The sequence below is a fragment of the Vipera berus genome (assembly GCF_964194415.1).
Source record: "Vipera berus genome assembly, chromosome: 12".
In the NCBI taxonomy this organism is placed as follows: Eukaryota; Metazoa; Chordata; class Lepidosauria; order Squamata; family Viperidae; genus Vipera; species Vipera berus.
The window spans coordinates 18,630,502-18,658,483 of NC_138215.1; the positions used below are offsets into that span (position 1 = coordinate 18,630,502).

Consider the following 27,982-nt stretch of genomic DNA (forward strand, 5'->3'; position numbering starts at 1 on the left):
TTCTAGTCCAGCCCCCTGCCAAGGCAGGAGACCTTAGGCCAGGGGTAGGCAACCTTTGCTCCTTTATGACTCGTGGACTTGAGTTTTCAGCAATTTGACTTTGGAAACGCAGCTGTGAACGAGCGGAGAGACAGCCGGCTTCTGCATTTATTCCAAATTAAAAGCAATGGCCTTGATGTGAAATGCGACAGCAGATCCTGTTCATTCAGTGATTGCAGCAAAGACTCAGCAGGGATTTTTGGTCATAAATGTTTCAGTCCCCGGATTTTGCAGCAAGTGTAGTGATTTGATTCATTCTTCATCTTCCTTCCAGGCACTTGCTGTGCTTAACTTGATAAGTATAAATAATGAATTGCGGAGGGGGGGGCTCTGTATTGCAACCTCAGTTTTATCTCTGGTCTGGGAGATGACCTTTGCACTAAGGGACCCCTCTTCAACCCTTATTTAGCAACATAAATTCTGAGCTCAGTTGTCCTCAATAATTCGAGGACTTACCCGTATTCTCCATACCTCTGCCCAGGAATTGTTTCCATTTTAAGAACAAAATGAAGATTCAGTTATTACTTTCTGTCAAATGGTTCTCAGCCCTTCGTTTGAGCTGCGCACAAGTTTTATTCTCTTTTGGAGAATAAAAGCTTTCACTGCTCACATTATTTGGGAGAAGCTATTTTGGGGTCCTGTGCAGTAAGTAGAAGGCAGGGGGGGCGGGAAATCACATTTTGTTTGATGCAGCAGTTCCACAATCCATTTCATCAAAGAAAGGACAGTTTTACAAGAAGGTACTTAAAAACCACAAAAGGGGGGGACATTGTGAGGGAAATCACTTTGCTGAAAATGAGCTAAAATTGAGCAGTTGGTGGCTTTACGGAAGGAGGCAAAATTTGGCCCCAGGGACTCACAATCATTTGGAGTGTAATCCCAACACATCTCTCTTCTGATGGGGGGGTGACTTGAAAACCGCCTGGAAAAGAAACAGGGTGGCAATAAAAGGCTGCATTGTGAGATGTGTCTAGTCAGGTTTTCAGCCATCTGTGTCCTCTTTCAAGACCTTATTCCATCACCACAATTACCCCTTTGTCCATGTCATAACTTTTGTGCATGGGCTATTCTGATTGGACTATTTTGAAGAAGTGCATTTTTCCCTTACCTGTTCCTCCCACCCTGATTTTTATGGACTTCAACTCCCAGAATGCCCCATTAAAAGCCTTTTTTAAAAAAATCCTCCATGGAAGACTGTTGACTCTTCAAAACAGTCTTACTCAGCCTTGGCAATGTGAAGATGGGTGGACTTCAACTCCCAGAATCCCCCAGCCAGCCATAGGAACAGGGGACAGCTGTAGCTTCACCTACATTTCCGGCTGGTTTGACTTTACTTACTGCAAAGAAAAGATCAGGCTTCTCTTCCTCCTGAGCCATCTGTAAATTCAGCACTTCCTATGCATGCCAAATTAATCTTTAAAACTCAGACGGCTGAGTGCATAAGACGGAGGGGTCCCCCCTAGGGTTAGGTGAGCATTTATGTGAAATGTAGGTGATCGTTGCGCTGAATCGTAGCATGCTCAATGATTTATAGGGGAAAACCGGCTAATTCTGGTGGTGTAGAAATTCAAGAAAGCCATAAATAATGAAGGCAGGACAAGCAATTCTTTGGGTATGAATTAGTTGAGTATTAGACCCGAACACCGGAAGGGGGTGAAAAATACAGAGAGAGACTCAGCATCTTTGCTTTCAAAATATAGATGTCGAAAATGTGTTCTTGGAAACCCAACGGCGCTTTTCCAAAAGGCGATTGGGCTTTCTTAGTGGTTGGTTTTTTCCCCCTTAAAAACATTTCACCTCTCATCCTAGAAGCTTCTTCAGTTCTTGGTTGAGAAGCAAAATATTCTCAAGGGAAAACAAACCCAAGAAAGGGTCTTTTTCTGGGTGAACACAAGTACTGCAAACTTTCCAATTATCGAAAAGTGGAAGCCGAAACGGATAATGCATTCTGACCTCCCTTTGGTATCTTTGCAGGGAGAAGAAGGACCATCTCAGACAGAGATGAGCAAGGGATGGAGGCAAATAATAATAATAATAATAATTAATAATTAACTAGCATGTAGCTGTTGTGCAACTGAACAGTGGGAGCCAAACAACAGTTGCCAAAAAAAAACTTCAGGCTCTGAAGGTGCCCATCCTGGAGATGGTTTGTATTTAATTTGATGGATCATAAACTCCGCCACCGGCTGGCTAGTTCTCCTTTGTTTATTGGTCTTTCAGAATTTGCAGAAGATGCATTACTCATTAGAAAATCATTCTGGAGAAGGAGGCAGGGGGTTGGGGACAGGTCTCCTGCAAGCAAAGGCTCTGGGCTGTGTTAATAGTTCCATCAGGATTTATCCACCGGTCATTTAGCCCAAGGAAAGCTTATTAAAAAAATCTTCAGATGCACAAAAACAAAACAGCACCTCAGAACATTGCTTGTTTTTCTACTACTCTTTAGGGCTCGATATGCAGATAGTCCTTGACTTGTTTAGTGACCGAAGTTGCAACAGCACTGAAACAAGTGACTTATGGCCGTTTTTCACACTTACGACCGTTGCAGCATCCCCGTGGTCATGCTCAAAATTTGCGTGCTTAGCAATGGCCATGTATTTATGATGGCCACAGTGTCCCAGGGTCATCTGATCACCTTTTGTAACCTTCCCAGTGGGCTTCTGACAAGCAAAGTCATTGGAGGAAGATAGATTGACTTAACGACCGCATGACTCATTGAACAGTGATCTGCTTAACAACTGTGGCAAAAAAGTCATAAAATGGGCCCAACTCACTTAACCAACTACCTTGCTTAGCAATGGAAATTTTGGGCTTAGTTGTGGTCATGAGTCGAGAACCAACGTTTGGCGTTTGTAAATGCTATGAAGTTGCTTTTAATTTCTTCCCTGGCTCTCTTCCAGAGTCTCCGTTGGAAAATCTAGTATTTTTTGGTCCTTTGCTGCCCTCTTGTGGTTGTCTATGCCATTAAAGCTTCTGTTCCATTGAACTAATTTTTCTCTGTACTTCCACTGCAGTGGGCCCATTTTCATATATATAAGGTGGGGTTGGAGTTAGGGTTTTATAATGCCTGGGTTCATGTGTTTAAAGAAAAAAACAATGAGCAATAGTTAATTATCAAAAACAATATGTTAATTAGTCGCTCGATGGTCTTCTTGCTAAGGTATATTCAAAGTTACATATCACATTCCTTTCTAACTCGTTTTTCTAGCCATCGAGAAAAATTATCCCATGTTCTAAAATACACTGAGTCTTCTTTCTCTTTTGTCTTTAAAGTCAGTCTGTCCATTTCTGCACACTCTAAAATTTTCTTAATACTTCTTCAGTTGGTAAATTTTCATTTTTCCAATATTGGGCAAATACAATTCTTGCTGCAGTTAGTACGTGTAGAATTAAATATATACAGTCTTTCTTGTAATTTGCTCCTATTATGCCTAACAAGAATAATTCCGGCTTAAAGTCTATTTGTTTTTTAGTCATTTGTGAGAAAAACCATTCAAGCTTCTTTCTCCCACCTTGATCCCAAATCTTGGCAAAAAAAAGTCAGTTTGGCGGAGGTTACCTGTTTCCTACAATGCGGCATATTTAAAGCCTACCTCTCCAACAATCATGCTTTATTCGTGTAATAGAATAAATTGTGCCATTTATTTTTCAAATTTGTAGAGCTACTCAACTCACGTTTAGGAATCTGGGTGGCTTACAACAGTAGAAAGAATTTAAATCAACAATGCCAGAGTTTTAAAAAATATATATAAAAGAACATGTAAAAATTTCATCAAGCGCTATAAAAATTTGTGAAATTCACAGCTGAGATAACCACACCTATTAATAAGGCTTGGTACAACCCCTGTATGTATTTTTCCTTGTTTTATCCTGATTTTCTTTTTCTTTTAAAATATAAGCAGTCCTGAGACGTTCTAAAGCTCCAAAGTCCTTTAAAGAAATAAATGGAGGTTGTGAAGTAGAAACGTAATTAAGATGAATATAAGTGAGTGTAATAAAATAACTATCACAGCCAGGAACCACAAGACAGCTTGAAAACAACAAACGGGCAAACATCAGTCACAAAATCAGCCGGAGGAAAGATTTTGGTAATCATAAAAAGCTACTTTCCTTCACACCTCAACTTTAGCAAGTACCATCAAAACTATTCAAGACAGGAAATTCCACAATCAAGGGCTCTTATTGCTTTTTAGGACCGGAAGTGGTGATGGTGGGCTGGCAAGCAAAAATATTTTGGGCACACACACACCACACTCTCAAAGCTTTAAACATATTTTCTGGAGAATGGTGAATTCCAACTAAATCCAAAAATCAGGAGTCTGGCAACACCTTTTCAGACTAACACAGTTTAGTAAAAAGTTTCACATTATTATTATTATTGTTGTTGTTGTTGTCACACACTCAGCTAGATGTTTCAACTGGACTTGGCATTTTTATCCACCTATTGACTACGTTCCAAAGACCTGGGATAGACAGATGTGGTAGTTTGATAATGTTGATAAGTCTCATTGCAAAATGTAAGCTGTTCTAAATAAAGATGCCTTTTGCAATTGACCGACGGTGATTTTGTCAGTGCCACCCATGGTATTTAAATGGTGCTCCAGATATTTTGGGATGGTTTTTATTCTGGGTTGATCACACAATCAACCAGATCTTTAGACTGGAATATGGCATTTTTCTCCACCTATTGAATTAAAGGTATTTGTAGGAAGTAAATCCATGGGGATTTTGTCAATTGCAAAAGCCAGCTTTATTTGGAACTTATATCTTGCAATAGTACTTTTAATGCCACCAAACAACATTTGCAACATACAAGTTTAATAATCTACAATGGTTCATCGTTTGATGGTGTTAAAAGGTATAATTTCAGTTGTAAGTTGTCATTATGATTTGGCACATACCCTGATATTCAGACTGGATTTGACATTTTTATTCACCTATTATTAATTTTTAATATTAGGCATGAACTATTTTCTTATAAGCAGGTCTATATGTACCACTGCCGAGAGCTGGACAGCAAATAAGGTCAACTAGCTTTTATGGAAGCAATGCACTGCTTTGAAAATAATTTTTGGTTAATTGAATGGAAGATAAAGACTTTCTCTCCCCCCCCCCCTTTCATTTTTCCACCTCTGCAGATTTTGATGCAGCTACACAACTCAAGGTGATGTTACAAAGGAAAGTCGTCTACTTGGATGTAACTGCTCTGGAAATAGGTAGGGTTTTTTTAAAAAAATCTTCAGAGAATGATATCCCAGTTTACCTACATTTATTTGGAGCTAAGATTTGCTGGTTTTAATTAGTTTCTAATGTACACGGCCTAAGTACACACGTTCAGAAGATAGCAGTCAGAATGCAGCACCAGTGGCACATAATTGTAAACCTGTATTTTTAAAAAAAAAATAAAAATAAAAATGGCTAAGATGAGATTTTGGTAGGCCCAGAAGCCCACGGAAGCAGCTTTCCTTCGGAGGGACTTATTTTAAAGATAGTGTTAAAAAGAAATATAGCCCTGATGTGTTTGATTGGATCAGCTGTTCTTAAAAGTGTATTTTCTTGCAAGTCACCCTATTCGTTCTCACAGGGTGCCACGTTACTTTTTCCTCTGGCTTAGATCCCAACTCCCATTATCCCCAGTGAGCCTCAGACCAATAAACGCCTTACCCAGGGGTGGATTTTGATGATTTCAGCTCCCATTATCCTTTCCCCAGGAAACAGGGAGATCCTGTGGAGGGGAACTATCTGCCCCCACAAGCCTGCCCCCCTCCCCTGAAAAATCAAATTCCATTGTCCCATCCTTGTGGGGATGATGGGACCTGAAGTCCACTTGAAGAGAGGCAGGAAGGGAAGTAGATGCTTTTTGGAGCCCAACCCCATCCTCTTGGGGACGACGGGAGATGGAATCCACTGAGAGGAAAGCAGGAAAGGAGGGGAGGCCACTCTGACCCCATTGCTTTGAGGATGATGGGAACTGGAGTCCTCCTTATTTGTGGGGGAGGTGACCCTTCTCTACTGGGGGACTGCCTCCATCCTTGGTGGGGATAGATGCCGGAGGAAAGGCAGACCCTTCCCTACTGGAGACCCCCCCCATTCTTGGGGGCGATGGGTGCTGGAGTCCTTGTTGAGGAGAAGCAGCCCCTTTCCCAATGAGAGCCCTTTTTCCTTGGGGATGATGGGCCTGGAACTCCCTGGAGGGGAGGCGGCCTCTTCCCCACTGGGGACCCCACCCACCAGGGACCCCTCCATCCTTGGGGAGGATGGGTGCTGGAGTCTTTGATGGAGGAGAAGCAGCCCCTTCCCCATTGAGACCCCTCTATCCTTGATGGCCCTGGAGTTCCCCCACCGGGGACCCCTCCATCCTTGGGAACGAGGGACACCAGAGGCCCTCTTCGGGTTCTCGGGGACGATGGGTGCGGGGGTCCCTCCTTGGGGAGCGCCGACCCCTTCTCCTGCGGGACCCCCTCCCTCCTCGGGGACGATGGGCGCTGGAGTCCCTCCTTGGGGAGCGCCGACCCCTTCTCCTGCGGGACCCCCTCCCTCCTCGGGGACGATGGGCGCGGGAGTCCCTCCTTGGGGAGAGCCGACCCCTTCTCCTGCGGGACCCCCTCTCTCCTCGGGGACGATGGGTGCGGGAGTCCCTCCTTGGGGAGAGCCGACCCCTTCTCCTGCGGGACCCCCTCCCTCCTCGGGGACGATGGGCGCGGGAGTCCCTCCTTGGGGAGCCCCTCCCTCCTCGGGGACGATGGGCGCTGGAGTCCCTCCTTGGGGACCCCCTCCCTCCTCGGGGACGATGGGCGCGGGAGTCCCTCCAGGGGGCCGGGCCGGGACCCCTCCTCCCTCCTTCCCTCCCTGGCGGGGGGGGCGGGGCGAGGGGCGGCCCGTGGGGGCTCGGCCGGGCGGGGCCGGGCCGGGCTGGGCTGGGGCGGCGAGGCCTGGAGCGGCGCGGCGATGCGGCCAGGATGGCCGTCTCGGGGCTGAAGGCCGAGCTGCGGCTGCTCGAGTCCATCTTCGGCCGCGACCACGAGCGCTTCCGCATCGCCTCCTGGAAGCCGGACGAGCTGCATTGCCTCTTCGTGCCCCCCGCCGCCGCCCCCGGCCCGGCCCCGCCGCCGCCGCCGCTCGCCATCCATTGCAACATCACGGTGCGCCTTTTGGGGGGGGAGGGGGAGGGCGGGGGTCGCCATCGGGGCTCCCCTCCTCCTCTCGGCCCCGCCGGCCGGCTGAACCCCCCCTCCTCCCAGGGAATCGGGGAGGGGGCCCCGGGGCTGCCCCTCGGCCCCTCCCAGGCTGCCAGCGGGGAGGGGGCTGGTGGTCGCAGGGCAGGAGGGAGGCCGAGGGAGTCTCCCCCCCCACTGCCGGGGGGGCCCCGAGGAGGACCCCCTCCCCCCCAAAGCTGGAGGCTCTCATCTAGAGGCGGGGCTGGGGGGGGTCGGGCAGAAAGCCGGGCTCGCCGGGGAGAGGGCGTCTTCCTTGCAGTAGGAAAGGGGAAACGTCCCCAGCGCTACAACCCGCCTCTGCACTCTGTGCAGGCTCAGAGGCTGCAGCCTTTGGCGGGCCGAGGTTGGCCCGAAACTCCGGAAAGCTGGGGAGGGGAGTGGGGGGGTGGTTGGGGGGGAGGACGCCGCCAGAAACCTCACGTCCCTTCCAAGGCGTTGGGTGTGTGTGTGTGTGTGTGTGTGTGTGTGAAGGACTACATGTCCCATCTTAGGCAGAACCTGGCTGGCGGTGGGAAAAGTCCCCCCCCCACCCCACCCATGGTGGGTAACTTCCCATCCAGATCTCTGGTCTGTCTGTCTTTCTCTCTCCGGAAATCGGGCTTGGACTCCCCAAGTTGTGAAAGGCGGATTGGAAAGGAAATGTCCCCCCCCTCGTCTCACCCCTGCCCCCCCCCCGCCCGTCTTTAAACAAACAGTGTAGCTTTCGGCTCGATTTTGCAACAAACAGGAAGCCGAAACATTGGAAGAACGCCGCTGCGCTCGGCTCCTTCCGCTCCGACTTCTGACTTAGGGCTTAATTTTTTTTTAAAAAAAAGAATGGGATAGGAGGGGGAAAAAGGTCTTTCTCCCCCCCCTTTTTATTTTTATTTTTGTCCCCTTAGGACAGGGGTCTTCAAACTTGGCCCTTTTATGACTTGTGGACTTCAACTCCCAGAATTCCTCAGCCAGCAAAGCTGGCTGAGGAATTCTGGGACTTGAAGTCCACAAGTCATAAAAGGGCCAAGTTTGAAGACCCCTGCCTTAGGATTAAAGGGGCTGTTCCTGAATGAAGGTAGAATTCAAAAGCCTCCACTGGTTAGTATTGCAAGGAACGGGGGGGGGGGCGGGGGGGGGGCGGGGAGGAATAAAATAAAATAAACCCTTTCTAATACAGGTTGTTCTCGACTTAACACTTAATGGCCGCAATTAACTTCTGTTGTTCAGGGAGATGTTGGTTAAGTGAGTTTTAAGACCTTCCTTGCCACAGTTGTCAAGTGAATTATTGGCAGTTGTCAAGTCAGTAACGACGGTGATTAAAGGTCGCAAAAGGGGATCGTCGTGAATACGAGTCAGTTGCCAAGCGACTGTATTTTTTATTTTTTATTTTTAATTCCATTTATATCCCGCCCTTCTCCGAAGACTCAGGGCGGCTTACAAGCTTAGCAGTATTTGGATTGCGAGATCATGGGGATGCTGCAATGGATGTAAGGGGTGAGAAATGGTCCTAAGTCCCCTTTTTTCAGTGCACTTGTAACTTTGAACGGTTACTAAACGAGCCGTTGTTAAGAGGAGGTCTACCGTTCATTTCGGAACCAACCTTGGTCAGCTTGAAAGAGGTGGATTTTCTAATAGAGAAACAGGCAAAAATGTTCCTCTTTAAGCTTGGAACGAAGGAGGGTGTCCGAAGCAACTCCTGTTCAATTAAAGGAAGTGAGGTAGACTTAGCCCGACCCCATTTAAAAGTAAGATTTTGCCAGGGCAAAAGATTGTGTAATTTGGGAACTTGGCCTTGCCGTTTACAACCTCCGGTCAAACGTGCTTGTAATTTATCAAAACCTAGGAGGGCATTTAGGGGTAGAATTAGGCATGAAGGGAAGATCTCTCGTGGAAACATTCAGATCAAATAAAACTCCTAACCTTGCAATTGGATAACATAAAACCTTTTCGTTGGAAATTTTCTTCTTAAGACACCCCCCCTCTTAATTTCTCGATCCACTTTGGTTTCGGATCAAGGGTTGAATGGTAGGATATCCTGACGTTGACATCGGCTTGTCCAGGCAGAGCAGCGGGTGAGCAACCAATAACACTCCTGCTGCTTTGCTTAACAGAGCCCCGGTTTGGCGTGGGCATTTGTATGGGCTAAATTGGAGTCCTGTAAAAACTTGCCCCAGCTTTGCCCAGACAGGCAGTGTTCTGGTTCCGGCAGCGATTCTGCTTGGCAGGCAGAACCCCCCACCCCCCTTGTAGTTTGTAATCGCTCTCCGATTTCCCTCTCCCCAAGGGGATCAGGGATCACAATTTGAAAATACCTAGGATAAACTTGCTTAAAAGCGGTGATATCTGTATAGACCAGGGGTAGGCAACTTTGGCTCTTTTATGCTGGCTCAGGAATTATGGGAGCTGAAGTCCACGAATCATAAAAGAGCCAAGGTTGCCTAACCCTGGTATAGACCATGGAGTGAATCCTCCATTGAGGACCCCAATAATTGACCCTGATATTTCTGTGGCTAAGCAAGGCCATTATTAAGTGAGATGAGCCCCTTTAATGACCTTTTTGCCATGGCTGTTAAGCGAATCGCTCTGGCCGTTAAGAGAATTGCACGTGCAGCTGTTAAGCGAATCTGGCCTCCTCCGTGGACTTGGCGAGTGGGAGGCTGGCTGGGGTGGTTGCAAGCGGTGATCCCGTGACCTTGGGCAGCGCAACCGTCAACAGCACCTGCCAGTTGCAAATGCTCCAAGGCTTGACCCCATGACCGCAGGGACACTGCAGCGGCTGTACGTGTGACAAGCCGTTGGTCACAAGCTACTTTTTTTCCGTGCGGTTGTAACTATGAATGGTCACTAAACAAACTGTTGTAAGTCAAGGAATACCTGAATTTTTATTATGGTTGGGGGGAGAATTCAGTTATGGTAGAATTCAATATGGCAGCATGCATATATTTAATTTGGGGGCTTGGGGGCTACAGAAAAGCATTTGGCCCTGGAAGACAGAATCTTGTAATGAGCAGAGGGAGAGGGCAACTGGGGGGGGGCTGTTGCCTGGAGCATGGCATGGTGGTCAGTATACAACTGGGGGGGGAGTAGGAGGGGGGCTGCCTGTAGCTCAAAAATTCTCTGTTTGCAGAGCCTGGGGTGCCTTTTTACAATTGGCCAGTATGGTTTCTGCCTTTTTAAACCAGCCAGAAAATATTAATGTAATCCCTAAAGGCAAAGTTTAAAATACTCTCCTGGTCACTTTTGACTTTCCTTGGCAGTTATACGGAAGAGGTTTGACGCTGCTGCTTATTTTATTTTTCCCAGCCTCACATTCTGGCACACCATGGTTGTCCCCCCCCCCCAACCAAACACCAACCGGCCATGTTGAGCCGGTTGCTGTTCCCCCAAACCCTTTTTTGCAGGGAATTAAATGGGAGATCAGCCCAGTGGGTCTTCCCTGCCTAGCCCTGCTTTTCATCATCAAAATATGTTCCTTTTCCTGAACTGCCTCAAAGTGTTGGTGGGGGTCCTGAGAGGGAAGCTGAGAGGCTGCAAAGCCCCCAGCAGGAATTCCAGCTGGTGGGCATCCATTTGGGGAATGCTCGAGAGACGGGAGATCCGGATCGAGCCATGGCGAATGGCAGAGAATCACAGGAGATTGAGGAGAGGAGATTCCACGCACGGTGTGGGGATTGTGTTGAGTTGAACTAGAAATGCGCACAGGAGTTGTCTGTTGGCAAGAAGTGCAGAGAGGCTGGGAGGGAAGAGTCCGAAAATCAAAAGGAGGCTAGCAGAGATCCCCGGGGGTTGGGCGAGATTGAAAAATAATCAAAATAATAATCCTAGTTTTGAGCGGAGACCAGGATTACTTCTGGGACAAAAAAATAGCCAGATCTCCTGCTCATTAAATCTCGCTTAGCTCTGTTGCTTAACTACAGGAGCTGCTCAGTCCTGGATCTGTAAAATCGGACTCGGAGTATTTCTGGTGGGTTTCCCTCCCCCCTTACCAAGCTGTTGTGCATATTAGATTGATTTCTTCCTCTGCTGTAGCCATGGCTGGCTTAAAGGATGGTTTGCTGCCTAGGCCAAAATTGACCAAGTTTGCATAGCAAGCGAAACACTAAACTTTACTTTTATTGGCTGCCCTGACTTTAGTTCATGCAACCGGGCTGGGGGGGAAGAGATCCTTCACCTCATTAATCAGTGAGCCAGATCGCTTTGGTGAACTGAACCGTCTGCCGGCATTTAGGCAGCGCCATGCTGTTGCTTGTCAAGGCTGTTTTGGGGATGGGAAGGCCGTCCAGTAAGATGTTGGTTTCGGTAGAAGGTTGGAAATGTTGCTTCTTTCATTGCATCCTCTCGCAGAGAAAGGAACGCGCGAATTGTTCCTTAGCCCTGAGACTTTTGTACAGCTTTCTTTAGTCTTCAGTGCCTTCTGGGTATTTAGAACTACACTTCCTATCTTCCCTAGTCAGCACCATAGAAGGACAAAGCTGTTGTCAAACAATGAGCGTTGTTCGGGTTGTGAGCTGTCCTTGAACGGCGGGCTTCTGTGTCCTTGCTAGACACTGGGTCACAAAAACAGGAATTTCAATCAAAGGCCTCTTCAACCTCACCCCGTGGCTGGCACACTGCCTGCTGGAATCCCTATAGGGGGGAAATGGTAGCCTTTGTGCCAGGAAGATAGATAGATATTCTTTTGGGGACAGAGCTGTGTGGCTCCATCTTAGCAACTTCAAGAGGTGTGGACTCCCAGAATTCCCCAGCCAGCCATGCCACAAAAATGCAATTCCCTTTAACAACTGCAGATTCCCTTAGCAAGCGTGGGGGTAGGGGGGAGTCATAAAATCAGGCATATTTCACCACCACCTTGCTTAGCAACTGGTCCCAATTCTCCACATGATTTGAGGACTACCTACAGAACTCGAACCCAACTCCAGGCAAAGCCAACACAAATTGTTCCTGGATGATGTCAAGTCACCACCTCCATGCGTGGAGGTGCCGTGCCGTGCGCAGCAAACAAGATGTGCTGCAAAAGGGAATTGTTTGTTCCACGTGGGACAGAGCATTGTATTCAGGCAAAATCTTTACGCAGTTGAGCCGTGAAGCCGTCAACACCGTGGATAAAGAAAGCAGCCAGGCCAACTTGTCCCTCGACACTGGCATCCTCTCACCAGGGATGGGCTTCAGATCTTTCAGGATATGGGCAAGGGGTGGCCACTCAGCTGGCTTAGAGGCTAAGCTGGGTCAGCTCTGGTTGGCATTTGGGTGGGAGACCCTCTGGGGAATTCCAGAAGTTCTGGATAAACAGGGGATTTGGAAAAAGAAAACAGCGAATTTGCTTCCACAAAACAGCCCAGAAAATTACGTGAGGCTTATAGGCGGAGAATCCTGACAGCCCTTGATCCTCAAAAATCAGGAGGCGTGTGGACGCACATTGCAAACCCTCTTATTAAAATGATTTATAATACACCTGTGCTTAGATTGAAAGGTGCTCTGACACTCCTCCTGGTTGTGTGTCTGTGTGTGTTGGTAATTCGGAGGCAGGCTGTAAAAAAGACAGTGCAAACATTGCGAGAGGGAGCAGCAGATCCAATCCCAGTGCTAAAATAAAACCGAGGCAGACTCTTTGATCTGAAGGTGAGCAAAATGGCTCCTCATTACCATGGTTTGCTTTTGGAGCTGCTAATTGCTGAGGTCCAGCTGAGGCTCCATGGCGGAAAGGGAAGTCCATCCAATTACAGAGGCGGGAACAAGAATGGACCCTTCTCTGCTTCTAAAGAGATGGGGGCTGGTTTTGGGGGGCAGAAAGCCAGCAGCCCTCTCCCCCTGATGAGTTAGTCTTCTACATGCAGGGAATTGGATCTGTTTGAAGAGTTTTGCAATGGTGGGAGAGAAGGCAGAGCTTGGACCGTGGTGTTAACAATAGCAGGCCCAGTTCATATTGACCTATATTATCTCCAAACCTCAGTGGATGAGGACTATGGAGATTCTCCATCATCCAAGCCATGGCTGTCCCAAAGGTGCTTTTTTCCCCAAAAGGCAACTGGATTTCCTTGTTCTTTTTTTTTTCTTCTTCTTCTTGAAAACTTTTCACTTCTTATCCAAGAAGCTTCTTCAGTTCAAAGAAATGGTTTCAAGGGGAAAAGCCCGGTTGCCTTTTGGAAAAGTAGAGTTAGGGTCAAAGAGTGATGCCAAACCACCCCTGCCCATTCGCCATTGCCTACCCTGCAGGGTTCGCTGTAAACGTATCGCAGGGACCTCTCCAGCTTCCTTGGGAGAAGGGAGGGGATCTCACCTTGCTTGCCAAGGAAGAGCAAGGGCCATTTTTAGCCAAGGGCGGTAGAGTCGGCCATGCTGGCTGTGGAGTCGAGATAGGTTTTGCCCATCTGTGAAGTGCGATAAAGGGAAACTGCTAGATAGGAACCGCTGTTTCCTTTTTGTGGGTGGGGGGGGGGGAGGCAGAAATGTTGGAAGTGTCTCTCTTCATTTTCGGGGTCGGCTGCCAGTTCTGGTTGCATCAGGAGCAAAACAAGCAGATTGAATCATGAGATGAATTGACGGGTTTTATTTTCTGGCGGAACCATCCTATAATTTCCAGAATTCCCGAGGCGATGCTAAGGCCTTTGTGCGTTTTCTGTTTGTTCTCCCTAACATTGCAGGAGTCTTACCCATCTTCGTCGCCAATATGGTTTGTGGAATCAGATGACCCCAACTTGACTTCGGTGCTGGAGCGATTAGAGGATATTAAAAGCAATACTTTGGTAAGAAAAACCCCTTCCTGCGCGTTCTTTAATCTGAAGGGGGCCTCGGGTTCGAATCTCAGAAGGATTCAGTTTTCAATAAGAGTTCAACTCTCTATCCAGCAAAGCCCTTCGCAAAATAACAATTATCTCATCTGGTCAATAATGTACTTTAATTACTAACACCAGAGCTAAATAACATTCACAAATCCTTCGGCAACTGCAAGTCAGGAAATGAATAAACGCTGCTTCGAGGTGGGAAACCTGCCTGCAGTTGGCTACAGAAGGAAACTATTTTTGCAGACAAACTTTAGGGTTATTATTTTGATTTACATCCCGGCGTTCTCCATGTACCGAGAAAGCAGGGAGGAACATCTCTCTTTCCAAACATCGTTTCCAGCACCTTGAAGGCCCAGCAGGTAGAAATTTTTTTAAAAAAGAACAGCTTCCTTCTCTTATCACTGTCCTGCAACGGGCTGGATCCTGGCTTCGGATGCCGGCTTAGTCATGCTGCAGGTCTGTTTTTTTATTGGCAAACTTAATTGTCTCCCTGCTGGCACTTAGAATCCATTTTTAATGTTTGTCTGTACAGCAATTGGATTTTTGAATTGCTTTCCCTAAGCTACCTGCCAAAGGTTTTATTTTCCGAGGCTGGAGAATCATTGACTAATTCCAAGAACTCACTGCCTGTAGAAAACTAGTACAGGCAAGTCCTCAACTTACAACCACAGAAGTTCTGTTGCTGAGCAAAATAGTTATTAAGTGAGTTCCGCCTACTTTTTTGCTCAGCCTATCACTGCAGCTGTTAAGTGAATCACCAGTCGCTAAGCAAATCCAGCTTCCCCCTCCATTGACTCTGCTTGCTGCGAAGGTCGCAGACAGGAATCACGTGACCCCAGAACTCTTGAACCGTCATAAATCCTTGCCAGGCACCCAAATTACGATCACGTGACCGTGAAGATCATGCGACGGTCATAAGTGTAAGGATCAAGTCGTAAGCCACTTTTTTTCGTGCTGTTGCACACTTTGAACAGTCGCTAAACAAATGGTTGTAGGTCTAGAACTAAAGAGAAGGCTGCTGGATGACGTTTGATGTATTGATTTTTCGTGCACTCTGGCATGAATTTTGATCGGAGGACGGGATGGATCAGGGCTTTCTCTGTCCATTTTGCTAGAATAATTCGGAACAGAGCAAATGGTTTCCAAGGGAATTTAGTGAGGGCTCAAGATCTAACACTAAAAGTACTGGATGTTTCCTTGATCCCTGGATTTGTTAGTAGAGACCACTTGCCTTTGGCTCATAACTCAAGGAAAACCAGCCTTCCTTGTGGGACATGAGCTGAAGAAGCAGAAGACCACCAATCAGTGTGGATGGAATGGGACAACTCGCCGCGGGACAATTTAACAATTCAATTTAATAACTTAAAATAAATAAATAAATAAAATATTTGAATGTACATCATTCACATTTCATTCTGTCCCTCCTTTTGCATCCTTCCTTAAAAAGATTCTGTTCCGCCACTTCTTTGATATTAGTGTAATTCTTGAAGCACGTTTGTCCCATGTCAAGTTGGCCGTGCCAAATTGTCCTAGACCAGGGGTAGGTAACCTCGGCTCTTTTATGATTCATGGACTTCAACTCCCAGAATTCCTGACTCAGGAATTCTGGGAGTTGAAGTTCCTGAGTCATAAAAGAGCCGAGGTTGCCTACCCCTGTCCTAGACCCAACCACGGAGACCTCTTAAAATCTCCTTTTTTCCCCCCGCAGCTTCTCCAGCAGCTGAAGCGATTGATATGTGACCTCTGCCGGCTCTACAACCTTCCCCAGCATCCAGATGTCGAAATGTTAGATCAGCCCTTGCCAGCTGGCCAGGTAAGGAAGGCCCTGATGAAATGGCTTTAGGGCAGAGGACTGAAACTCCTGCCAAGCGGGCAGATGACTGCAGAGTTTCATCCCAGGGTGTGAGTGGGGTGACTCAGAAGCCAGTCATTGCTGGCCAGAGCGAGTAGCTGTTTGAGGGATGCTCCGCGGTGGCTGTCCGTGCAGGCCAGGAGTTTGCTCTTGTTGTGATTCAGGGTCAGCCTGTGGGTTCGGCAGTTGGGTCGGACGACTCAGAGGAGGAGGGGGGTGTTGAAGACCTTGCTGAGGGGGTTGAAGATCTTGCTGATGAGAGCCCTCAGCCAGGCCCCTCCCACTTGGTCACCACGGAGACCCAGCTGTGTGAGCCTGACAGTGTGGATGAAGATGACCCACAGCTGGCCCTGTTCAAGGACGCCCGACGCAGGAGGCAGTCAATTAGGAGTAAACAGAGGAAGGCAATGGGGCTCCTCGGAAGGAGGCACAGAGAAGCCACGCCCTGAACTCTATATAAGGGGAATGTGTGGGAGGGCTGGTTTGCTGAAGGCAACCGCTTGGATAGTTCATGTTTCTTAAAGCTCCTGTTTCTTGGTTTGTCTTGTTCCGTTTGTTTTTGTGGTAATAAATTTGGCAGGCGTAATTCCAGCCTCTTGCCTTCTTGTAAAAGGGGTTGTCCCTGCTTTTGATGCCGGGCCGGTAGCAGGCTGGTACAGAACAGCTCTGTTGACACACATAGAAACTCTTGGCTTCCTTGCTCAAGTCATCTTCATGGAGAAGGCAGTTTGTTTAGTTGATGAGGATCTTTTACTATGTTCTAGAATGGAACAACCGAAGAGGCGACATCAGAAGAGGAAGAAGAGGAAGATATGGGTGAAGTAGGTGGTCTTTGTTTGCTTGCAGCCTGCTCTTCTCTTCATTTTTACTTCTGGATCTTTATCTGTCCAGAAAACGAGGGTGGGAAGGTCTAAGGAAGTCATCGGAGGTCAGTGCTCCAACCTAGTGCTCTCCAGATGTTCTGGATTCTAGCCAGCAGTGAGAGTCCCTCACATCTGGAAGGCATCAAATTGTCTTCCGTATCGTCTGGTTCCACCTCTTAGAAAGGCCCTTTGTTTGAACCAGTCGGATCTTCTTCCAGAGCTGGCCTGGCCTGGATCCGTCCAGATTAACAGAATAACAAGAGTTGGAAGGGACCTTGGAGGTCATCTAGTCCAACCCCCTGCTCAGGCAGGAAACCCTATACCATTTCAGACAGATGGTGGCCCAATCTCTTCTTAAAAACCTCCAGTGATGGAGCACCCACAGCTTCCAGAGGCAAGCCGTTCCACTGATTAATTGTTCTTGCTGTCAGGAAATTCTTAGTTCCTTAGTTCTCGGCTGCTTCTCTGTTTGGTTAGTTTCCCTCTGTTGCTTCTTGTCATGCCTTCGAGCGCTTTGGAGAATAGGTGGGACCCCCTCTTCTTTGTGGCAGCCCCTCCGATATTGGAACACTGCTATCCTATTCCCCCTAGTTCTTCTTTTCATCAAACTACCCGGTCCAGATCTTCTGTAATTTTCGTGCTCCCTTCTGCTGCTCCAGTTGTTTGTTCCTATCCTAAAGTCTTCCTGTAGCCTCTCCTGGCTGAGAAACAGGCCTGATCCACGCAAACCGCCGGATGGACGGCGTGTTCCTGAGCGATCGGTTGCTTCTGCTTTCCAGCACTCTGCAATCTTGCCTTGTAGGACATTGATCTGGATCATTATGACATGAAGGAGGAAGGGCCGGCCGAAGGGAAGAAATCCGAGGATGAGGGCATCGAGAAAGAGAATCTGGCCATTCTGGAAAAAATCCGAAAGAATCAAAGGGAGGATCACCTAAACGTAAGTGCTTGGTAGGTGCGAGGAAAGGAATCCATTTGAAAGTTTATTGCATTTCATATATATGAAAAACTTGGCTCTTTGAGCTATCTGGTCTGGACTGAGGGGTTTAATGTTTTTAAATTGTGATTTAATTTTTGTGGCTAGACTTAATTTATTTTAATTTTATATTGGATTGTTTTTAAATTTTGCCTTGTAAACCGCCCTGAGTCCTTTGGGAATAGGGCGGTATATAAACCAAATAAATAAATAAATATATGAAAGAAACGAAAGCAGAAGAAAGGCGTTAGAGACACCACAGGCCTTTTCGCTGGCCTTGAATTCATGTTATTTTAGACTTTTGAAGGATCGCCTTGAAATTGCCTGCATTAAAGGTAGACCTCAACTTATGGCCACAATTGAGGCTGGAACTTCCATGGCTAAGCCATGTGGTCATTGAGTGAGTTGCACCCAATTTTACCTTTTTTTACCCCCAAGGTCATTAAGTGTATCCTGCCTTGATTTTGCTAGTTGGAAGCCTTTTAGGAAGATCCTAGATTAGGGCTCTCCAAAATTGGCAACTTTACAATTTGTGGATTTCAATTTCCAGAATTCTTCAGCCAGCCTGGCTGGCTGAGGAATTCTGGGAGTTGAAGTCCACAAGTCTCAAAAGTTGTCAAGTTTGGTGAGCCTGGGAGACAAAAAAAAACATCATAAATACCTGCCTGTTGCTAAGCACCTGAGTTTTGATTACATGATCATGGGAACATTGTGGCAGTTGTTAAGTGTGAAAAAAAGATCCCTTTTTTCAGTGCTGTCATAACTTCAAATGGTTATTAAGTAATGGTCGTAAGTCAAGGACCACCTGTATATGGTATTTTTATTTTGCATTTTGTTTGAGTAGATTGTATCTGTTTTTCTCCCTTTTTCTCTTTGCAGGGCGCAGTTTCTGGATCTGTCCAAGCATCAGATCGACTAATGAAAGAGCTCAAGGATATATATCGGTCAGAAAGTTTTAAGACAGGTAAGTCGGGTGGGGGGGTTGTCCAAAGAAAAGAATGTGATATCTAACAGTGTAGGCATAATTTTTTTGGGTAAGTATAACTATGGCTGCGATTCCTAGCCTGCTTAATCGAGTCCATAAAGTCCATGGCAGGGGTAGGCAACCTTGGCTCTTTTATGACTCGTGGACTTCAACTCCCAGAATTCCTGAGCACTGGAATTCTGGGAGTTGAAGTCCACGAGACATAAAAGAGCCAAGGTTGCCTATCTCTGGTCCATGGGAAGCTTTTAAAGAGAACAGGCATAGATTTTCACCATCAATTCATAAAAATCTGGAATTATATCTGTGTTATATTTGTGTGTAAGAGATAATGATATTTAGATGATGCTGGGCGTTATATATATATATATATATATATATATATATATATATATATATATATATATATATATATATATATATATATATATATATATATATATATATATATATATATATATATATATATATATATATATGTATGTTGTTAGCAATTTAAAATTTACACAAATATGAGCTGTCACCGGTGTGACTACTGCCTGTCGATGGCCTTCAGGTTAGGCTGACACAGGAAATAAAGATTTGTCCCATGTTTGGGGCCTAGCAAGGTAATCTAAAAATAGTTAACAAGCATTTGACATATATATATATATCCAGCTGTGCTATCAGAATATGATTTCTAAGCGAATTATCTCTCTTCGGTGCCCTTTTTTCAAAAGATGCTTTTCTTGTCTTGAAATGAAAACTTTTTTTTTTTACACCATCTCAAAATACCACAGGTGACATGGCAAAGAGACATCAGGAGGCCTGGCTATTTGCATACTTGAGAGAAAGTGCTAATGAGGGCAGGTTGCAAAGCCTTTTGCACTTACTGCTCCAGACCTGAGTCTCAATTAAGTTCCATAGCACCTGTCTCGCCTTCAGGAGGCATGGTGTGAGAGACGGTCCTTTTTTTAGCTGAAAATTACGTTTTTTTCGGGAACACTTTTTTTTTTTTTTTGCAAAAAAGCCCGAAAGTAAGAAAAAATGAATTCATTCTCCCCGCTTGCAATTATTTATTTTCCACTGATTGTTTCATCTGCTTAACTGAGCAGAAGGCTTCCTATTGTGTCTTCAGAAAACACTGCTTGCCTTGGTCTCCCCTCGTATTTGTTGCTTATACAGGTATCCCTTGGCTTACGGCAGTTCATTTAGTGACGTTCGAAGTTACAACGGCAGTGGAAAAAGTGGCTTATGACCGTTTTTCGCACTCACAACGGTTGCAGCATCCCTGGGGATCACGTGATCAAAATTCGGATGCTTGGCAATTGACTCGCATTTATGATGTGGTCGCTGTGTCCCGGGGTCATACGATCATCTCCTTTTGCACCCTCACAAGCAAAGCCAATGGGGAGAAAGCCACATTCGCTTAACAACCGTGCGACTAACTTAACAACTGCAGTTATTCACTTAGCAACAAGAAAGATCGCAAAAGGGGACAAAACTCACTTAACCAATGTCTTCCTTAGCGGCAGACAAGTCAAGGACTACCCGTAACAGCCTTCCCTAACTCTGGATACCCACCGAGCAAGAATGCTTGCTGTAGACAGCAATAAAGCTCTGGGTAAATTCAATTTTTATGCCTGCAATGAATTGTAAGGTTCAGAATGCTGCTTTGTTTTCTTTTTTTAAATTCTACGTCCCATCTTTTTCACTGGTTAAATAGCTGCATCGTGGACTGCTAATTTTTTTTTAAAAAAACAACAACAACCAACAACAACCAAATTGCAAAGCTTCATATCCCACAGAATCCTTCAGTCCTGTTCACGGATGTAGTGGAAAGCTTTTTAATGACGGGCGTGACGTGGAACCATCTGTCTCCTGGCCGATGGCAGCTCTTGGCTGACCTTGGAAGTAACTAAGCAGGGTTGACCTGCTTAATGATTGGTTGGGAAATGTCCAGAGATGGAGCCACCCTTTATGGCACAGATGACAATGGAGACCGTCAATCATCCAGGTCACGGTTGTCCTGAAGGTGCTTTTTCAAAAGGCAGCTGGACTTCTTTTGTTTTTGTTTTTCTTGAAGACTCTTCACTTCTCCTCGAAGAAGCTTCTTCAGCTCAGAAGAACGGAAGAAGCTTCTTGGAGGAGAAGCGAAAGGTCTTCAAGGGGGGGGGGAATCCCAAAGAAAGTCCCAGCTGCCTTTTGAAAAAGCACCTTTGGGGTACGGAGCATCGAAATGGTGGAACCGTTGAGTACCCCTCCCCCCCACGGGTTCTGCATTTATTTATGTTTTTATACTCATGCAAGTGTCTTTTATTCAGGGAACCTGTCCTTGAATACAAAGCAGGGGGTATTCAAGGAGATAAGCTGACTTTGTAATAATGCCGCTTGGGGGGGGGGCAAAAGCCCTAATAACCAGGCATATACATAGAATGAAGGCTATTGCTAAGCACATTGGTTTGTGCTTAGATTGTAAGCCGCCCTGAGTCTTCGGAGAAGGGCGGGATATAAATGGGATTAAAATAAAAAAATAAAAAAATATTGAAAAGTCCTTGATATAAGCAACCTAGAACTAAGGAGAAACTTCCTGACAGTTAGAACAATTAACCAGTGGAACAACCTGCCTCCAGAAGCGGTGAATGCTCCAACACTGGAGGTTTTTAAGAAGAGACTGGACAGCCATTTGCCTGAAATGGTATAAGGTTTCCTGCCTGAGCAGGGGGTTGGACTAGATGACCTCCAAGGTCCCTTCCAACATTATTATTATATTATTAGTCATATAAAAAAACACGTCCGTGTGCCAAAGTTGGCTTATTTTGAAACTTAGTGAAGTTCCAAGTCCCATTCCAAACCCTGATTACCTAATCAAGCACTTCTTTTTTCCATTCCCCCATCCCCCTACAGGGATTTATTCAGTGGAACTTGTGAATGACAGCCTATATGAGTGGCATGTGAAACTTCTAAAGTAAGTCTTCTCCTCTGCCCTGTTCGGTGACGAGAGCAAGGATTGAAACTGCAAAAACTCAGATCTGAGACCTTTACACACACACACACACACACACACACACCCCTCTCTGGGAAAGTCTACTCTCTTGCTGCATTTTTACTTTGTCAGCCAAATAGCAACATCTCTTTACTGGAGAATTAATCCACAGGTACCCCTTGAGTTACGACCGTAATGGAGCCAGCCCATCACGGTTGCAAACTGAGTCAGTTGTGGGATTGACCCAGTTTTATGACTTATTTTGCAGCTGTTTTTCAAGTTGAAGTAATGGTTCGCTATGGGCTGATTATGTCTTTTAAAAAAACAAAGTATAAATCCCAGTGTGGGGGCAAAAGTTGTAGACTGTGGTGTTGTGATCCGGGGATGTTGCTGAGTGTCTAAAATGTGGTCACATGACCGTGGGAGGGGGCAGCCATCGGAACTTCAAACCTGAGTGGTAAGCACTTCTCAGGGAAGTCTGTTGTAAGTTCGGTTGCCAAGCAACCAGTCGTAAGTCGAGGACTACCCCTACAGGTCCCAGAATTCTTTCTGTATTCCTGCACCTCGGAAGAGTTTCTTATCCTTTGCCATGGCATCCAGAATTCGTTTGAGCCCTTAATTATAGTCCAGTCACTCCCTAGGGCAGGGGTGGGGAGCCGTGGCTCTTTTATGACTTGTGGATTTCAACTCCCAGAATTCCTGAGCCAGCTGGCTCAGGAATTCTGGGAGTTGAAGTCCACAAGTCATAAAAGAGCCACGGGTCCCCATCCCTGTCCTAAGGAGATGGGTTGTGCCTTGAAGAGAGGACGTGAGGTAGGAAGGTGGGGGGGGGTTGGTCAGCCGTCCTTCAGCCTTGCAATTCCATTATTCCATCCCTTCTGCTTTTTGTCTCTCTCATAACCACGTCCAGGGTCGATCCTGACAGCCCGTTGCACAGCGATCTCCAAGTCTTAAAGGAAAAAGAAGGCGTGGAGTATATTTTGCTCAACTTCTCTTTTAAGGTAGGAAGGAAAGAAGCAGCAATTCACCAGTGCGAGCCTGTTTCTTTTACTCAACGTATCCTCACCACTCTGGGGAGACAACGGTCTTTCCCAAGATTGAGGCTAATGCTTCTCTCTTTTATTTGTTTCAGGATAATTTCCCTTTTGACCCTCCCTTTGTAAGAGTGGTCTCTCCAGTGCTCAGTGGAGGGTAGGTCCACTTGTTGTTCTTGTTTTTAAAAAAACCAGTCATTATTCAGGAATTACAAATCTGATCTTTCAGCCATTATTCAGGAATTACAAATCTGATATTTGTCTCGCGTTCCGGACACTTATTGGTGCAGCTTTTTCAAGAGAGTAGTAAGAGAAATACAGAAATACCTATCATCTAAGGTTGGGAGTCAAGAACCCTTTTTTTCTATCCTCATTCCTGGAACTGGACTGTCAGCCATCAATCTATTTCCTTGCTTTGAGTATAAAATATTTGCATGTGAGGTATTAAGGGGATTCCTGCTCTAACTGGGGAGATATGAGCAAGAATCAAAAGGGTTGGAATTTTAATGTTTATCAAGATTTCCTAAGCCCTTAGAGAGTAGCCAAGTGCAACTGTGAAAAATGCCCCAAATGAAAATGAGATGTTTGTCACAAAAGGTGATATCGAAATAATTACACGGTGCTTATTTATCTTCTATAACTGCCGTTCTGCTAAATTATTCTCGTGGCAGCGCTGATTCCCAAACTGTTTGCAGCTCCAGAACTGATTTTACAGATTTTGTTGGTCTTGGTTTCTTACTTTCCAAACTGTCCCCTGTGGAATGGACATGGTACAAACACAGAGACAAAAAAAGTGGGGGGGGGGCATTTTTCAAATTACTTTAGAGCCTATGGCTCCTGTCTCCGTAAGTTTAACTAAGGACGTTTGTGTTTAAATGTGACTTTTAACTACTCATTTTGGAAGTGGCTAATATAGACTGGTATAAAATCTCGCCTCCCACTCCCTCTATAGATTGGGGGGGGGTTACTCATTTTAATATTAATTTTAATGTTTTAGCTTTTGATGTCTGGTGTTTTAATGCTATAATGGTTTTATTCTGTTAGTTATGGTATAGTAAGCTGCCTAGAGATGGGTGGCATACAAATTTTAATACCTAAATAAATAGAGCTCTACTGGAGATGTTCTCCGTGTGCTTTTTGTGTGTCTCAGGTACGTTCTGGGTGGAGGTGCCCTTTGCATGGAACTGCTAACTAAACAGGTAAATGCAGGACTGGAGGGTGGCTGCCCATGCTGTAATTATCACCTGACCTCTATGTCCTGGTAGTCCTTGACTTATGACCACAACGAGGGTTTGTTCAGGGAATCATGCCCGATTTTATAATCATTTTTTTTTTGCCACAGTTGTTAAACGAGTCACTGAAGCTGTTAAGTGAATCTGGTTTCTCCCATCAGTTTGGCTTTGTTGGGAGCTACCTAGAAAGGTCACAAGTGGGGATGACATGACCCCGGGAAGCTGCAACCGTTGGGAATGCATGCCAGCTGCCAAGGGTGCAAATTTTGATCCCCCCTCAGCTCAGGGGGAATGCTGTGGCAGTCCTAAATGCAAGAATTGGTTGCAAGTCCCTTTTTTCAGCGCTGTTGTAACTGAATGGTTGCTAAAAAGAAGGTTGTACCTTAAGTCAAGGACTGCCTGTACATGATTCTGTGGTTACCCCTGACTGTGGAGGACTTCCCTTCAACTTCTTCCTCTCTCCCCTTGACACACACACCCCGTGGTTTTCAGGGTTGGAGCAGCGCCTATTCCACAGAATCGGTCATCATGCAGATTAATGCCACGTTAGTCAAAGGAAAAGCCAGAGTACAGTTTGGGGCAAATAAGGTAAGCGGCATCAGTGTGTGTTCCCAGCTGTTGAAGTCTTCAATTTCTCTGTTCTGCTGCTTGGCTTGAAAATCAGGGTCAAAGCAGGAGATCATTTGATCACCTAATGGCCAGGTTTTAAAGCAAATCCATTTAATCGAAATACGATTGGAAGTATCTCCCAGATTGCATACCAGGGTTTCTCAGTCTCGGCCCCTTCTAGATGTATGGGCTTCAGCTCCCAGAATTCCCAGCCAGCTGTGCATGGCCAGGAGGAGTGAGTTAGGAAGCCACATAAATTTTCTAAATAAAATGAATAAAAACTCTCCTGGGTCAATGAAACAGTGGTGCACTTGGGACCTGTCGCTAGCTTCTTTTAAAGCCCAGCGTTGTTGGGGTCCCAGTCAATGTGGTGTGTGAACCATGGTTTACATCTTAAGGTGTGTTGATTGAACGGGTGCATTTGCAGTTTATTCCAAAAGCCTAGTTGGGTTTTGTCTCAGCACAGCATGAATATTTCTGTATCAATCTCTGTCCACCATCTCAACCTCTTCTTTGTGCAAGCTGATTTTCTCTCCTTAGAAGGGAAACATAAGCGTTGAAAGCCATTCTCTCTCTTCCAGAGCCAGTACAATCTAGCGAGAGCACAGCAGTCTTATAAATCTCTAGTACAGTTACATGAGAAAAATGGTATGTATGGTATGTATGTAAAACCCATAGTTTTGTAAGTATAACATCAGAAGACACCAAATGGAAAGGGGAAGGGGCATTTTAGGCCACTGTAAACCCCACCCCCCAATGTATCTCTTGTACCTTTCTGTCTCTGTCAATTAACCCTCCTTATGGGCTAATTGTTGAACGGAGTACAGATAGTCAGTTCAAGCACAATTACATCCACAACTGAACCCAAAATTTATGTTGCTAAGTGAGGAATTTGTTAAGTGAATTTTGCCCCATTTTACAACTTTTCTCGTCACATTTGTTAACTGAATCACTGCAGTTCTTAAATGAGTAACACGGGGGTTGTTAAGTGAAGCCGGCTTCCCCCATTGACTTTGCTTGTCAGAAGGTCGCAAATGGGGACCCCGGGGGCACTGCAACCGTCATAAATGTGAGTCAGTTGCCAAGTGTCCAAATTTTGATCGCATGACCCTGGGGATGCTGCAATAGTCATAAGAGTGAAAAATGGTCATAAATCACTTTTTTCAGGACCATTGTAACTTTGAATGGTCACTAAATGAACTTCTGGAAGTCGAGGGCGCCCTATAATTGGGCCCTGGGACAATAATTCCATTATTTTCTGCTTCAGATTCAGACCCATTGTGTTGATTACTCAGTGGAGCTGGAAATAAAAGGTGTATTTGTTTTGCTCCTAATTTGTTTCCATGTGCTACACACAATCTTATAAGCCATATACAAACATGGATCGTTTTTACACAGAGACTTCTATCTGCAGCCTTTTTATCTTTCAGACACCCAGAAATGTGTGGACCAGTGTCCTTCACTGGGTTTTCTAGGCATACATCTCAGCATGCATTCTAGACTTCAGGGATACTATATGAAATTATTGTAAAGCATAAAAGTGTCTTGTTTGCCATTTTTCCTGCATAATTGTCACACTGTAATTATTTGCTTCTTCCAGGTTGGTTCACACCTCCAAAAGAAGATGGATAATATTGAGGCCCACATTTACATTTGGACCAATATCAGTAAAAGATTTTATTTCCATGCAAACTCAAGCTATAAAGGCCCCATAACAGCTCATAAATAAATTAGTGGATATCCAGTATAAATCACAGCCATACTGTTCTGCTCATTGGACAAGTATTTTGAGCAGAACAATTTAATACTTTCCTATATTTTCCCAATGGATTGAGCATACCTGTATTTTAGTACTGAATCCCTCACACTGGGTTCTTGGTTTACTAAAATTTCCTATCGACTTTTCTATGCACTTCAGGGTTTTTTATTTTCTCCAGAATGGACTGCAGAGGATTGCAATATATTTTATTTAAAGTCAACCAAGAGAAATAAAGTTAGTTTGATAATGTGTTGTAGAGTTTTCAGATCTTGTAAAACCAATCTCTCTTTTTCAAGGCTTAAAATTTGAGAACATTTGTAGAATTTCTACTTTGAACGGTGATATGGGAGAAAGTTTGCAATGTGAAAGAATTAAAATGTGGGGGTTTTGTGGCTGTCTTGAGGCTAGAACTCCTTAGTTTCAGCACAGCCAGGCTGTGCCAATAAAACTTTGCAACGGGTCAATTTCTACTAGGTTGCTGAGCTGTTCTGATAATTTTTGACTCTAGTTCTTCTTCTCAAGAACGAGCCCTAGGTATAAAGCTTGAAAATTTATTTAAAATTCTAGAAAGCCTCTTTACAAGTTCAGTTCCATTAACGGGTTGTTGCAATCATTTGTAGATAATGAACTTAAAAAGCAATGAGCAAAAGTCAAGACACTCCTTATTTTTTTATGAAGACCAATTTTTAAAAAAACAAAATCCACGGAATTCCCAGGAAAATCTTGATTCAGATTGGTGGTTTCTTTTAAATGTCACCATTATCATGACCATGGATTTTGTTCAGAACATAATCCTTTTCCTTTTTTAGAAGACCAATTTGGACTGGAAACTGCTGTGAGCCAGTAACAGCTTTATTATTGCCTTACCTTTAAAAAAAATCAGGTGTTTTAATTTTTAGAGCTGAATTTGGGGTCACTTTCTTTATTCATTGGAATTGCAGTAAAGGAATTAGCATATTTTTTTTCCAAGACCAGAAATGCCTCCGTTCTCCTGTGCCCCACCGTTGTCACCTCCAAAGTACATTCTTTGATACCCAAAAGATGATTGCAGATGTTGGACTTCAGTTCAAAAGAGAAGATTTGAAGACTTCTGCCTGGTGGAACTTTATTTCCTATGATCTTTTGAAGACATTCTCCAGATGATTTCCAGGATTTTGGCTTACTTGGTTGTACATATTGTTGCTATTGAATTGTCTTAGCCGCCTTAAAACAGAGGACAAATTCTATGAGTTTCCTGTAGCTCATTTGAAAACCTGGGGCTAATATTTTGGATACCTTATCAAATTGTTTAATATTTCTAATGGACTAGCACAATGACAGGTGCATACACTCAACTTCTCTATTTTATTTTATTGGGAGTTTCATTTTTTTTTAAAAAAATCGGAAACTTAGCAGTGTACCATAATCTGTAAACTTGCATCAAGTTTATGAATAAATGAACCATTTTAAGCATTCTGTTACTGCAATCAATGTTTCTGGAAGAGCCATTTTTTGGTGGGGTGGACTTGAGTGTGATCTTAAGTTTGTGTAAATATCAACTGTTAAAAAGTTGGACTGACTTTGAATTTTTAGTAATGGTAAAAGACAGGTTCCTGGTACACGACAGTAATTGGAAGCTCAACAATTTCCAGGGACTTCTTGACTCGCGAACAGAATTTCTTTGGTAAGCAAGGTGGTTAAGTAAGTCACATCCAATTTT

General features: G+C 45.0%; 1 protein-coding gene across 4 annotated transcripts; it reads left to right on the plus strand.

Annotated features, from left to right (window-relative positions):
* The first annotated feature begins 6,927 nt into the window (after nucleotides 1–6,927).
* UBE2Q2 (ubiquitin conjugating enzyme E2 Q2) lies at nucleotides 6,928–27,735 on the plus strand. 4 transcript variants are annotated; one of them, XM_081337555.1, is made up of 14 exons: nucleotides 6,928–7,178; nucleotides 13,871–13,972; nucleotides 15,720–15,824; nucleotides 16,628–16,684; nucleotides 17,529–17,666; nucleotides 18,582–18,666; nucleotides 21,571–21,631; nucleotides 22,560–22,650; nucleotides 22,782–22,840; nucleotides 23,834–23,882; nucleotides 24,408–24,503; nucleotides 25,106–25,181; nucleotides 26,125–26,191; nucleotides 27,254–27,735. In XM_081337555.1, the coding sequence occupies exons 1-13, from the start codon at nucleotides 6,996–6,998 to the stop codon at nucleotides 26,154–26,156; spliced, it is 1,134 nt and encodes a 377-aa protein (XP_081193681.1). In that variant the 5' UTR covers nucleotides 6,928–6,995; the 3' UTR covers nucleotides 26,157–26,191; nucleotides 27,254–27,735. The 4 variants fall into 4 exon arrangements, with proteins under 4 accessions (XP_081193681.1, XP_081193683.1, XP_081193680.1 ...); XM_081337557.1 differs by having other exon boundaries at nucleotides 25,106–25,172; XM_081337554.1 differs by having other exon boundaries at nucleotides 26,125–27,735.
* The last annotated feature ends 247 nt before the right edge of the window (nucleotides 27,736–27,982 follow it).

Coding starts and splice junctions, on each gene's coding strand:
- UBE2Q2 (XM_081337554.1), top strand. CDS start 6,996: ATGGCCGTCTCGGGGCTGAAGGCCGAGCTGCGGCTGCTCGAGTCCATC. Junction 17,667..18,581: donor AAAGGGAGGATCACCTAAAC/GTAAGTGCTTGG, acceptor TTCTCTTTGCAG/GGCGCAGTTTCTGGATCTGT. Junction 18,667..21,570: donor GTCAGAAAGTTTTAAGACAG/GTAAGTCGGGTG, acceptor ATCCCCCTACAG/GGATTTATTCAGTGGAACTT.